The sequence below is a fragment of the Euprymna scolopes genome, chromosome 21, assembly GCF_053919585.1.
Source record: "Euprymna scolopes isolate OS-2025 chromosome 21, ASM5391958v1, whole genome shotgun sequence".
Classification (NCBI taxonomy): Eukaryota; Metazoa; Mollusca; class Cephalopoda; order Sepiida; family Sepiolidae; genus Euprymna; species Euprymna scolopes.
Window position 1 is genome coordinate 14,794,181 of NC_136502.1, and position 12,976 is coordinate 14,807,156.

The following is a 12,976-nucleotide window of genomic DNA, read 5'->3' on the forward strand; positions in this document are numbered from 1 at the left end:
TTAAAAAAAAAAAAAAAAAAAAAAGAAAGAAAAAAGAAAGAAAGAAACTGTGTTATATTGCGAACAAATGTTAATCATATTATTTGGATTCTTCGGGCTACTGGTTTCATCTTGAGTGTTGTTTTCACAACGCTTTGATTGATGTAACGTCCAACCTTTTTTAGTTGTATTTTATCAAACTCTGGAATCTTTCTGTCAAACTTGGGAATTTTCACAAAATTTTGAAAGAAACCTCTTGCAATAGTTTTATATAAATGGAAGGTATGATTGAAGAAAATTGGAAGGTTCTACTTATAGACACTGGCAATGGGAACTGACCAATCAAATGGGGCCATGTTCTGCTGACAACCAATCAGAAACCAGAATTACTCCATAAAAATATTACATTTTTTAGAATTCTGGCACAGGATTTTTTCATGTCCACATCAGAAAGATCTTTGCTCTTTGTCTGCAAACTTTTAAAGTTCAAGACTTATACAGATAAGCTACCCACCAAAACTCTTTTTCATCTCCAGGACTTATACAACTTAGCTACCCATCGGAAACTTTTCTAAAATTAAAAATTGCTTTCAATTTAAAAGAACCCTTTATTTAGTCCATGGGGATAGTTCCTGTTCCATCAGCCATGACTGCATAGAAGTCATAACCTTCAACATCCAGAAAAGTATAACTTACAACTGAATTTTACTAAGTACTTTATCCACTACGCCAGTAGTCAGAAGAATCCAAATAATAGGAATAATCAATCTTCATCTAAAAAATTCAGAAAAATAACACATTTTAATGTTTAAATAAGTGACATTTGCGATCATTATGTGGTTTTATTAAAATACTAGATCATCCATGACCCATCTGATCAATGTTGGTACATTATACATTTGTGTATACATTACAGAATTGAAAATGAACAACACACACACATATATATATATATATATATATATATATATATATATATATATATTACTGTTCTTCTTTACATCATTTATTGATGTCTTGTGCAATGTTGAAATGTCCATAAATATTTTTTTTCTTGCTTTAATGACAAAATAAACATGGTACACAATAATAAATATAAAAAAAAAAAAAAAAAAAAAACAGCTGTTGCATGCTGGTGCTTTCTTCTTTTTATTTTTTTTTTAAATCAAACTTGTGAAGTTTAATTGAATTACTTGGCGCTATTGTTTGGTGACTACATTAATTGAATAAAACTGATTAAAAAAAAAAAGTTACGTTTAAACATGAATTGCCACAAACGTATGATATGTTGTCCGACAATTTTATTACATAGATGATAGAAGTTTTTAATCAAGTTGTACATACATAGTAGATTTGAGTTTGATGTACAGTTCTGGTCAAGATATCTCATGCTATAGAGTTCAATATAAGTGTAGAGTAAAAAATAAGTTTGAATTGAAAATCTCAAACCACCATGTCAGTCAAATGTAATATTTTACCTACTCCAGAAGGTTACTGAAAATGGGCAGTTAACATCTGACAATCCTATGGAGTAAATAAAATAAATTATTACAGCTGACTGACATGTTACTTTAAGGTTTTCAATTCAAATTTTTATGCATTATATATATATATATATATATATATATATATATATATATTTATGCAGGATACCCCAAAAAAGTTTTATTAAGAAACCCTTAATCTGCAAAGTTTCAAAGAACGCTATTCTTCTCTTCAGAGGAAAGAAAGACATTTGTAAATTAATAATTACGAATTATTAGTTGCACAGAATGTCCCCAAAACAAAACAAAACATTCTTTATGACTGCATACGGATTTCTTTTCCAGCTAAATTGGATTATTTACACTTTGGACTTACCTCGCTTGTTTGCCAACATTAAAAATCTGACCTTTTTGTTTTTATTTTATTTTTAACTTTTCTTCACTTCTTGGATTTACCATCATATCTTCATGCATTCTGAACTTTATGTATTCAGTTTGTTTTCCCATTTTCACATATTTCAACCGGTATAAACATATTACAATTTTTCTTTTTTAATGCCATAACCAACAAATTCTTAGCTAGTAATTTGCTAATGTCTTTTTTTTTACTCTGAAGAGAAGAATAGCATTCTTTGAAACTCCGTGGATTAAGGATCTATTAATAATATTTTTGGAGTATTCTCAATAACACTAAATTTCCTTGTAAACTTTTAATTTATAATCTTGATTTCTTTTCCTTATAATATATATATATATATATATATATATATATATATATATATATATATATAGATAGATATAGATATAGATATAGTGAATGGCTACACAAGTGCAATCTTATTCGGATCACAAATATCATACTGAGATGTATGATCGACACTCAATAGCATTTATATAACCATTCACCAGATCTGTTTTATTATTACTATTATAAAATTGTACTAATGTATTGAGAATGAAATAAATACTAAAATATATAGATATATATTACCAAATTTGGTTGCTTATGGTAAGTTTGGTAAATATTGAATCCCAAAAGTGCTCAATTCTATGAAAATAATAGGAATATATATATATATATATATATATATATATATATATATATATATATATAGTGTGTGTATTTAGGCAGTATTTTTTCATTTAAACAAACATTAATAAAAATAATAATTAGCTTCTGTTTAACCATCCCTTTCTTATTTTTTTCAATCTTTCTTATTGTTTTTGTGTGAAAATCAAAAGTTAATATGTTCCGTATGTGTCATGAACATTTTCAACTCGGTGTGGAATCATCTTCATGGGATGAGACGCAAATGAACAGTGAGCTGAGAAAACTAGAGAAAAAAGGGATTTTAGTAGTGGCACATGGTTAGTATAAAAACACCCCGGCGCCTTGCCATCTACGGAGTTGAAAACGTTCATAACACATATGGAACATGAATTAAAATTTTTTGATTTTCACACAAAAAAGACAAGAAAAACTGAAAAAATAAAAAAATTATAATTAAGTAGAAGCTCTGTTATTTTTAATAATGTTTGTTTATGTATGTATATATATATATATATATATATATATATATATATATATATTATCACAAATAATACTCATCATGATGATCATTAATTTGATCATCTAATGAAAATTGTTGTTTCATAGAAACACTGGAAATCCAGGCTGTTAAATATGGACCAAATCCATTCGATGGCCCAAAAAGTTATTCAACTCATTCAATAACCCTCTACTAAATTCTTGATAAAAAAAAAAAAAGAATTAAGAAAAAAAAAAGAAAGAAATTTTTAATGGAAAATTATAATTAAGAAAAAGAAATGTTTTCTTTCGCCCAATGGAACAGATTTCCAGTGTTGCCATATGTACTGATCAAATTAATGTACAGCATTTATATTATATTTATAAAATATTATGCTCTTACATGCATATAGTTGAGCACTATAATTTTCCTATACAAAAAATGCAGCATGATGCATATTATATATATATATATATATATATATATATATATATATAGGGTTCGCCATATGCATAAATATATATTTTATTTTATAACTTTGTCGATACTTATGTATATGTTTTTTTTTTTATTTCAAAGTAGAAATCACACATTTTTATTTGATATGAATTTTATATTCTTATTCAGAATTGAACCTAATAAAAAAATAGAAAAATACAGAAAAATCTTTATGATGTACATCATGGAACAAAAATGTCATATTCCAAAAATCACAGAAGTTGATCAAGTATTTTTTTTTATACTAGAAAATCATTTATTTTTACAATTTTTAGCAAATTATAGTAGCCATTACAAGACTGATTTTAAATCTCTGTAGTTCGAATTAAGTTGTGTCCATTGATTAAATATGGAAGATCAAGACACGGTCATAAAATTTGATCTTTTTAGTTAAAAAAAAAACAAACAAAAACACTTGATCAACTGACATGATTTTTGGAATATAACATTTTCATTCCGTGCCGAATACACGCATGATAAAGATATTTTTGTACATTTGTTTTTTAATTAGGTTAAATTCTGAATTTGCACCAATTTTAAAACATTTTCATTTTTATTTCAAATATACAATATTTCTACCTATCACATCTATCATGTTGAAATCAAATCAACTTACTTATGGCTAGCCCTGTATACGTATATAACACACAAAATCAATGAAGGAGATGGGAAATCTGTAATAAATACACGAGACATTAAACAAGAATGCGAGTTCGACGTTTTAGTCCCTATATATTCATCTCCCCTCAAAGGCAAAGTTAGACACAAGGTCCTTATTTTTATTTAATGGGGGGAGGAATACAGCTCCCTTAAAAAGGGGGCACTCTGGATTGGGACAAAAAAATAAAAATTGATCCAGTCTAGGAGGATTTCTCCTCTTCTGACCGAGAACAGAACAGTTACTACAATTTGATCGTCTTTTACAAACAATATTTTTTTTTTTTTTAAATGAGTATAAGAGTAAATAATCGAGATAACAAGGTCCCCAACAACATATGTGCGCATCTATGGATATATATATATATATATATATATATATAGTAGTGTGTGAATTAATAAATATCCCACATATTTTATTCAATGACATGTTTTCAAAGTAGATACATTGTACTTAACAGAAAAACCGTTTTTTCTGACAAAGGAAGAAAAATTTGTTTTCCGGGGTAGAATCTGTCTATATAACATTTATCACTAGGGCTATGACAACAGCATATTCTTTTCCTTGTGTTGATTCTCAGGTATATATCCATTGGTATCTTATGCTTTTATGTAGAATGATAGGTTCTCGATTGATTAATTGTGTCTAACTGTGTCGGATATATACCAGAGAGTCAAAACAATGAAAAGAATATGCTGTTGTCATAGCCCTACTCATCACTGGTTAGTTTTGAACTTTGAAGTGGTATTTTTATAGCTCCTTACATCAAGTGGTTTCATACCTTGTCTGAAGCAATTTCCATAAAACTGCATGCCCATACATGCAAATTGAACATTTTAACATGCCAAAAGAAATAAACGGTAAGCTGGACAACCTCTTGGAATTTGGAATATAGACTTTTTGTCATTTATTTGTATATGCTCTGTTAGTTACATCGAGCTTCATGAATTAAAGGATTAGTATAAATAAAGGATGAAATATAATTGAATAAGCATATTTTTCCCATAAACATATATATATACATTATATATATATATATATATATATATGAATGTGAGATAAGGCACACTTCCAAGAGACGTCTTTGGTTTGGCTTTACAGAAATTAAATTTGGTTAAAAGTTAACATATGGGAAACCAAAGCATTTTTTTTTTATGTCACTTACTTTTACTTATCTAAATACATTTTCAAAAAGAAATTAAAAATCACCCTTCCTTTTTCCTTGCTATTTTTCCATGTTTAAGGTTTCATACTCTTACCTCTAATACATAAATAATATAACTTCCTGATGTCTAATGAAGATTTTTTTTTGTTGTTTTTTACTAAAAACAGACAAATATTAAAATATCACCACACGAGTTGATTTGATCGTAGGCACTTTGTTCATCTCATCTCATCTACCTAAATTACTTACAAGACATTATTCTCGATTATCTTCGGTCTCTCTGTACAAGGCTTTGTCTGTACAACCTAACCTGAGGATACTTCACATTACAAGTAAACACTGACCAAATATTCAAAATAAAATTGTATTTTCAAAGTCCAAATAAAATCTCCTCGGCACTGCTATACGCTGATTCATACAAGGAATGTTGCATCTTCTACTAGAGACATTACTTCAAGCTTGATACTCCAATAGACTAGATGAATTCTTGTCTTAGAATCCAGTATAAGACCAAGAGACCACGAAAGATATACAATAACGTAGTTAACTGATCAATTGGTGAAAGGAAAATTATTTACTCAACTTTTGATTGGTAAATGCGAATTTTAATAGAACACATGACTATATATCTCTTTTCGAGATCAAGTGTTATAGTCCCTGGAAGTGGGACCCTCTAATTTCTGAGAACTGATTAAAATAAAATAAAATTACGTGAGAAAAATTGTTAAATCTAATTTATAAAAGTCACTATGTTTGTCTGTCTTTCTCCATATTTTCAAAACCCATCTCTTCAAAAATTAAAAGTCACAGAGCGGCACTAGGAGCCTCAAATGATTGAATATTTTTATGGACCATTCTTTATGGGCCTTTAGTTAAAATTGTTTTAAGGGGCCAAAAATAGGTCAAAATTGTAAAAATCGTTACACATTTTGCACATTCATCTTAGCTCATTTTTAATCAGTTCATATGTATGTCACGTTGGTACAGTGGTAACGTCACCAGCTTTGAATGCTACAGTTTTGTTTTTGGTTTCAATTCTAGCTGATGGCACCTAGATACTTTTATTAACTTTTGAAATAATGACTCTAATAATATATACAAAATCTGGACAAATTAAAAAAAATCATACTTAAGCGTATTTTATGATCGGGCATACATCTACAAGAGAAAAGCTGAATGTCTACAGGTGAAAACCTGAATGCTTACAGAAGACAGCTTTTATGCCCATTGGAGAGAACTGGAATGCCTACAGAAAATGAACTTGATTACCTACTGTGAAGAACTCGACTTCCTAGAAAACATTATCCTTGAGTGTCTAAAGTCTCTAAGTGCAGGAATTTTTCAAGAAAATCTTACATCATGATACTTGACTTTACAAGTGAATCGAGACACCATATTTAAAATAATTTGTTATTCCCAGCCAAAATATAATCACTTTGATATCGTTACTCTGCACATGATTATACAAGCAATGCTGCACATTCTTCAGGTGCGTTATCTCTATTAACAGCAACAAACTTAATACTCCATCAAATTCTGGAATCAGTTAAGACTAAGAGACCACATAAAAGAGAAATTATAATGTAGTTAAATGGTCAATTGAAGAGCAATTGCCCTAGAAAGGTTGCCTCTGTCAAGAGATTCGCTAATCCTATGAAATATAACTGTAAGCACATCTTCTGTAGATCTAGCAGAACGGAAACCATATTGTGTGTTACTAAGAAGGTTATTTTTGCTGAGATGGTGAATTGCTTCTCTATTTAACACAGATTCCAGCAACTTACTCATGACGCACAGTAGACTTATTGGTCTGCACTGAGAGTGAGATGAGCGATCACCTGAATTCTTAAATACAGGTCATACTGATGAGATTTTAAGACAACGTTTAAACAGTTTAGTAAGTATGGGCGCTAGTTCTGGTTGAAGTTTTTTTAGTACTATAATTGGAATTCTGTCATGGCCAGTTGCTTTACTGGAATCAAGATTTTTGATTAGCTTAGCAACATCATGTACAGATATTTGTATATCACATAGCGTGTTTTCTGATACAGGAGGAAATATTGGGGGTTGGCGGCCTTGGTCGCAAAGGGTAGAATTGGCTGCAAAGTTCTTGGTAAAGAGTTTGCCTTTGTATGATGCTGATGAGATTACCTCAGGTCCATTGATGATAGTTGGGATAGAGCACACGCTTCTGTTCAGGATTCTGTTTGCTATTTGCCAAAACTGGTGGGAACCAAGCCACTGCTTGCATTCTTTATTACTCTATATCGGATATGTTTGCCCTAGGAAAGAGGCCTTTTGATTTATGAGTCTTTACATTGAAGTAAAATAATACATAAATTAGGGTGAGCCAAAAGTAAAAATTGTTTAATAGAGAAAGGTAGTTTGCTTGAAGCATTGCTGATAAATAGATATTGAAGAGTATAAGAAGGCTATAGCAATGCAAGGAAATGGCTGTTGTATTATCACAACATATGAACAAAAATGGATAAACGAAAGAAGGTTTATTTGTTTCTGTTATTTTTATCGCTATATTTATTTATTTTTCAAGATAATCACAATACAAATCAGTAAATATGAAATTACTGTTTGATATAATTGTGATGTTTAAATATTTTTAGTTGCGTGCAAGTCACTCCGTCGGTCGTTCTGTCCGTAACACTTTTGTGCTTGGCCTTTTTGGTTAAGATCAAAGGTCTGTTGTTAATAGATGCTGTTCTTAGCTTTTTAAGCTTACGTCAATAAAAAATGTTTTAAAAATTGGGAGTTAAGTAGGACGTCCTCCAGTACGAAAGGGTGAATGCGGTATTATGGTGAAAGAAGATACTAGCTGGGAGAAACTTTTGATTTTGTTTAGTTCTGGAGTGACAAGGATGACCAACGACCCCCACAATCTCCCCTTTTGAGTTGGCCATGTGTCTAAGTTTTTTGTTCATTGTTGATTTTGACTGTACTTTTAACATGAATAAAGGATTTAATATCTCAAAGTGTAGTATCTGTTCCGGCAGATACTGCAAGCAAAGACCATATGTGGGGTTGCGCCCACATATAAGACCTTGGTCAATGTAGGGGCAACCCTTCATACCAATTGTCACTATCCAGCTCCACTACTCCCCGGGGAGTTGGTCCCCATTTCCCCTTCACTCCTCACATTAAAAATCGGCCTTGTGCCTAATTTGCTCAGTGGGGGAGCAAATAAATACCCTTTTCTTGGCCTTTTGGCCAAGATCAAAGTGTAGTATCTGTTCTTACTACATGCTGTACTTATGTTTGTAACTTTGTGATATAAAGTGGGGGATCACTTTTCTCTATTAATTTAATGTAAAATGATCACCCACTTTACAACCAGTCAGTCTCAAAGCCATTCAAGTCATTCTCCAGATCATTCAAGTTGTTTTTGAAGGATTCTAGTTATTTTTTAAGCATTCAAGTCATTCTTAAGGTCATTCAATTCATCCTTAAGTTCATTTAAAGTCATTCTAAGCCATTTATTTTTTTATTTATTTATGCCATTTCAGCCCATTTTTCGGTTATTTTAGTTTATCTTTAAGAATTTCATGTCAATCCTACATTAACGCATTCATTCATTACATGAAAGCACGCAACTAATGGCTATCGGCCTTGTTTAAAATAAAAGGGACCAAAGAATATCCCAAAAAAGGAAAAAAACAATTGAAAGGCGGAAATGGATGAATATGAAGTTAAAAATAACAAAAACAAATAATTTCGTTTATCCACATGTCATATCAATACAACATGTCATATCAATACATGTCATATCAATACAACAGCCGGTTCCCTGCATTGCTTTAGCCTTCTTATACTCTTCCATATCTAAAAAATGTTTATCGAAATGTAAGAGGCAGAATTCAAAGCTGTGTAAATCAAGAAGGAAAACAGTTTGAGCACTTGCGTTAATAAATAACATTTAATATTCATTAATATAATTGTCTTATTACATATAGTGGTACATATACATAATCTCTAAATAAATGTTTTTATTTGCTGCCCACTTACTTTTGGCTCACCCATTATATAAAATACTTATCTCCATGTGTTTCATCGGGAATGTGGCTCATCAGTGTGGTTGCCTATGACAGGATATATATATATGTATATATATATGATGGCAGCAAATTCGTTTTCGAACATTGCCATTACTTGATATAGCACAAAAAAAAAAAAAAAAAAAAAAAAGAAAGATATACAGAAACACAAAAACAAATCAGTGATGGGCCGCATGAAGGCGGCTTTTAAGCCCTACTAAACTCTGGCATACTTTGGCACACATTGTGCAGACATGTGCGACACTAGCAGCACGTTCTTGATGGTCACTTCTATGTATAATCAAATGCCGCTTCAAACCACCTGCTGTTTTGTACGCAGGTTAGATCTGGCAACATAAGACTGCTTTGTGGCCCACTGCGCTGATGAGTAGTCTGGTGGCTTATCAACCCAGCTCTGCTCAGACATAATCTTCCGCATACCTCACACTTCAGATATATATACATACATACATATAGAGAGAAGTTTAGCATTCTCTGATTTTCCCCCCGATTCTTTGAAAAGAAATTCTATATAATAAGCAACAAAAATTACAAGACAAGCTCGACAAGAACTATGAATTGTTATTGACAAAATAATAATAAATTGAATTTCAGATATGGATGATACCATTTTTTTTCTTAAAAAAGTTCTAAGTATCTTAAACATCATTCAATTGCTGGTCAGTTTTATCATTTAAATCTAAGAGATAAGGATCTGCCTGTCCGTCCAGGCCATGAAAATATTTTGTTTATTTAAAATTTTTATTGTCAAATTTTAAATTTGGAGAATGAAAAATAATTTTTTTTTTTTTCATTAAGGAACTCACTCCAGACAATGCATGAAGCCACTTGATGTAAGGAGCTAAAAAAAAAAAAAAAAAATTATTAGTTCAAGATTAAAATGTAGTTAACGATAAATAGATGGCTAGATTCTGATCTGGAATACAGCAATTCTCCCCTTCCCCCTGCCCTTTGTCAGAAACATCGCTCATGGAATGTGAGGATTAAAGGACAAAATAATAGAAATGAGAGTTATGAGGCTATGAAAAGTAAACCCAAGGTTCATTTTTGACTCTCACAAAAGTATTTCCATAAATATAAAAGTCAATTAAAAGAAATCCCCCCCCCCCCCATATTTTCTATAAGAACCAACAAATTCTTCGATTTTCCCTTCAGTTAATTTGCGTTTTCATTTTCTGGTGCCTATGAAACCTGCATATCCATAAATTAAAATGGCTTTCCTGTTAAATGCATTGTAGTTACTTTGAAACCATCTTATTAAATAATAATAATATATATATATATATATACATATATATATGAATGGGGATAATTATAAAATAAATAATATTTTGGAATAACAACAGAAAGAGAGAATAAATAATAAATATTGGTCATTTCTATTACTTGTCAATAATTTGGTCATCCTGTGCTACAATACAACAGTTTGGTGCAGTGGGGGCCAGAGTCCAGCCAGCTGTCCATGTAGAATTTAATGGAAATCCTCCCGCCCATGTGAATGAATTCTGGTCAAGGCCTGGCGTCGGGTTTAGAGAGATCGGCACTGCTGTCACTGGTTGGATACAGCAGGCCGTTTCCAAAGTCGTGATGGTCTGAGTTTCCTCTGGGGTCGGCGTCTGAGGATGCGGGTGAGACACGGGTTGGAGTGTCTGAAGTTGGGGCTGCGGCGATGAGTCAAGGGGCTGCGTTGGGGGAAACGGTTGAGCCTCAAGGGCCAGGTGTTGGTCTATCTGCTGGAGAGGCTGAAGCGTCTGTAAGGTTTGCGTGGAAGGAAGTTCCTGGAGTTGGGTAGACTGCGGCGACTGCGTTTCTGGTTGTAAAGGCTGTAATTGGAATTGAGAGCTCTGGGGTGAGACTTGCTCTAGCTGGAGGTGTAGGGTCGGTGGCGGTGGTAGCTGGGACAGTAGCTGGTCTAACTGCTGCGATTCGTGCATTTGCTGCTGCTGAACATCTTCATCTTGAATGGTGTGCATATGTTTATGCTTTTTTAAGTGCGCTCGTTGCGAAAATGCTTTGTTACAAATGGGGCACATAAACGGCTTTTGACCGCTATGGGTCCGCTCATGTTTGTTAAGGTACGACTTCTGCGAGAACACTTTCTGACACACCGAACACATGAACGGCTTAAGGCCGGTATGGGTCCGTTCATGCTTATTAAGGTACGACTTCTGCGAGAACGTCTTCCGACAGACAGGGCAGATGAAGGGCTTAAGTTCCGTGTGCGTCCTCTGGTGCTTGTTCAGATAAGACTTCTGTGAGAACGCCTTCGTGCAGACTGAACACCTAAAGGGTTTCTCCCCCGTATGTGTTCGTCTGTGTTTGCCCAGATGCGTTCTCTGGCTAAACGCCTTGCCGCAGATGTCACAGTGATAGGGCCTTTCTCCTGTATGTGTTCGTTCATGGTTCTTGAGTTTATCCCGTTGACTGAATGCCTTGCTGCAAAACGAACACTTGAAGTGCTTCTCAGACTCGGGGGCCAGTTCGTGTTTCGTGAGGTACGCTCGGAGTGTGAAACCTTTGCGACATACAAGGCATTTGAATGGCTTTTTGGCACTGGGGATGGGTTTCATGTTTATAAAATTATGATTAGTATGAATTATGTTATCACTGTTATTATCATTAATACCACTACCACTACTACTGCTACTACTACTATTACTATCATTACTATTATTTTCTGTTAAGGCAACAATGTTTACATTTTCAAAGGCTGTGTCTTGATTTCCAACCGAAAACAAAGGCTGTACTCCATACATTGTGCTAATGAGTTGATGCTTCGTTATTTTAGTAAAAGCAATACATTCACTGTTTTATTTTGTTATTCAATATTTTTTCCCAAGGAAAAGTTCCTTTTTATTTTTATTTTTGACAAAAACTTCTTGCACGTTTGTTGAAAACAATTAATTTCACAAGTTTAGTTCAAGCAATATATTCACTGTCTTATTTCATGCTATTCAATATTTTTCCAATGTAAAAATTCTTTTTGTTATTTTGACTTTTTTTTTTTTTTTGACAAAAACTTACACGTTGGTCAGAGACAAATAACTTCCCAGGTTAGGAAAAATTTGTTCAAGAATTTTAGTGGCGAGATAAAAAGCAATTCCGGTTATGTATTCATCGGCATCAGCATTTTTTTTTTTTTACCCCTGCTGACGTCATCAACAATGTTGCCGATATTGGTCATCTATATCTCAAGACGGAAGATCTGTTCAACCTGTCAGAGAATTCCATGGGGTTGAGGAAAAGATGCATCGTCAAGTTAATCGCACCTGCAAAATAAATTTATTTAAATTTTAAAAAAAATGGTAAAAATGCAGAGATCCATGCACATATTTTAATAAGAATAAAAAAAAGTAAAGCAAACAAAATAAATAAAAAAGTTATAAAATATTTAAAAAATAATAAAAACAAAGAAAAGCATTATTATCATCATCATCATCGTATGAATCCAAAATTTCTATTGTTGGCATTGGTTTCCTCAATATTTTTTTTTTAGTCAGAATTCTTTCTAGAAGGACATCAGTTACTTATGGGAGGGATCAACTGAAGGTTGCCAATATCCTAAGTAAAAGTGATTTTTGTGGAATGAACTGGAT

At 32.3% G+C, this 12,976-nt stretch overlaps 1 protein-coding gene and 1 pseudogene across 3 annotated transcripts in view; one reads left to right on the top strand and one right to left on the bottom strand.

Moving 5' to 3' along the window:
- Nucleotides 1–1,871: 1,871 nt before the first annotated feature.
- The window catches only part of LOC145242011 (uncharacterized), a 31,578-nt gene continuing 20,473 nt past the window's right edge, over nt 1,872–12,976 (bottom strand). For all 3 annotated transcript variants that reach the window (XM_080104903.1, XM_080104902.1, XM_080104904.1), the window contains exon 2: nt 1,872–12,649. In XM_080104903.1, coding sequence (XP_079961029.1) covers nt 10,763–12,136 — 1,374 coding nt within the window. In that variant the 5' untranslated portion in view covers nt 12,137–12,649 and the 3' untranslated portion in view covers nt 1,872–10,762. The remainder of the gene's footprint in view (nt 12,650–12,976) is intronic.
- Nucleotides 8,515–8,652, top strand: LOC145243174 (U2 spliceosomal RNA; annotated as a pseudogene).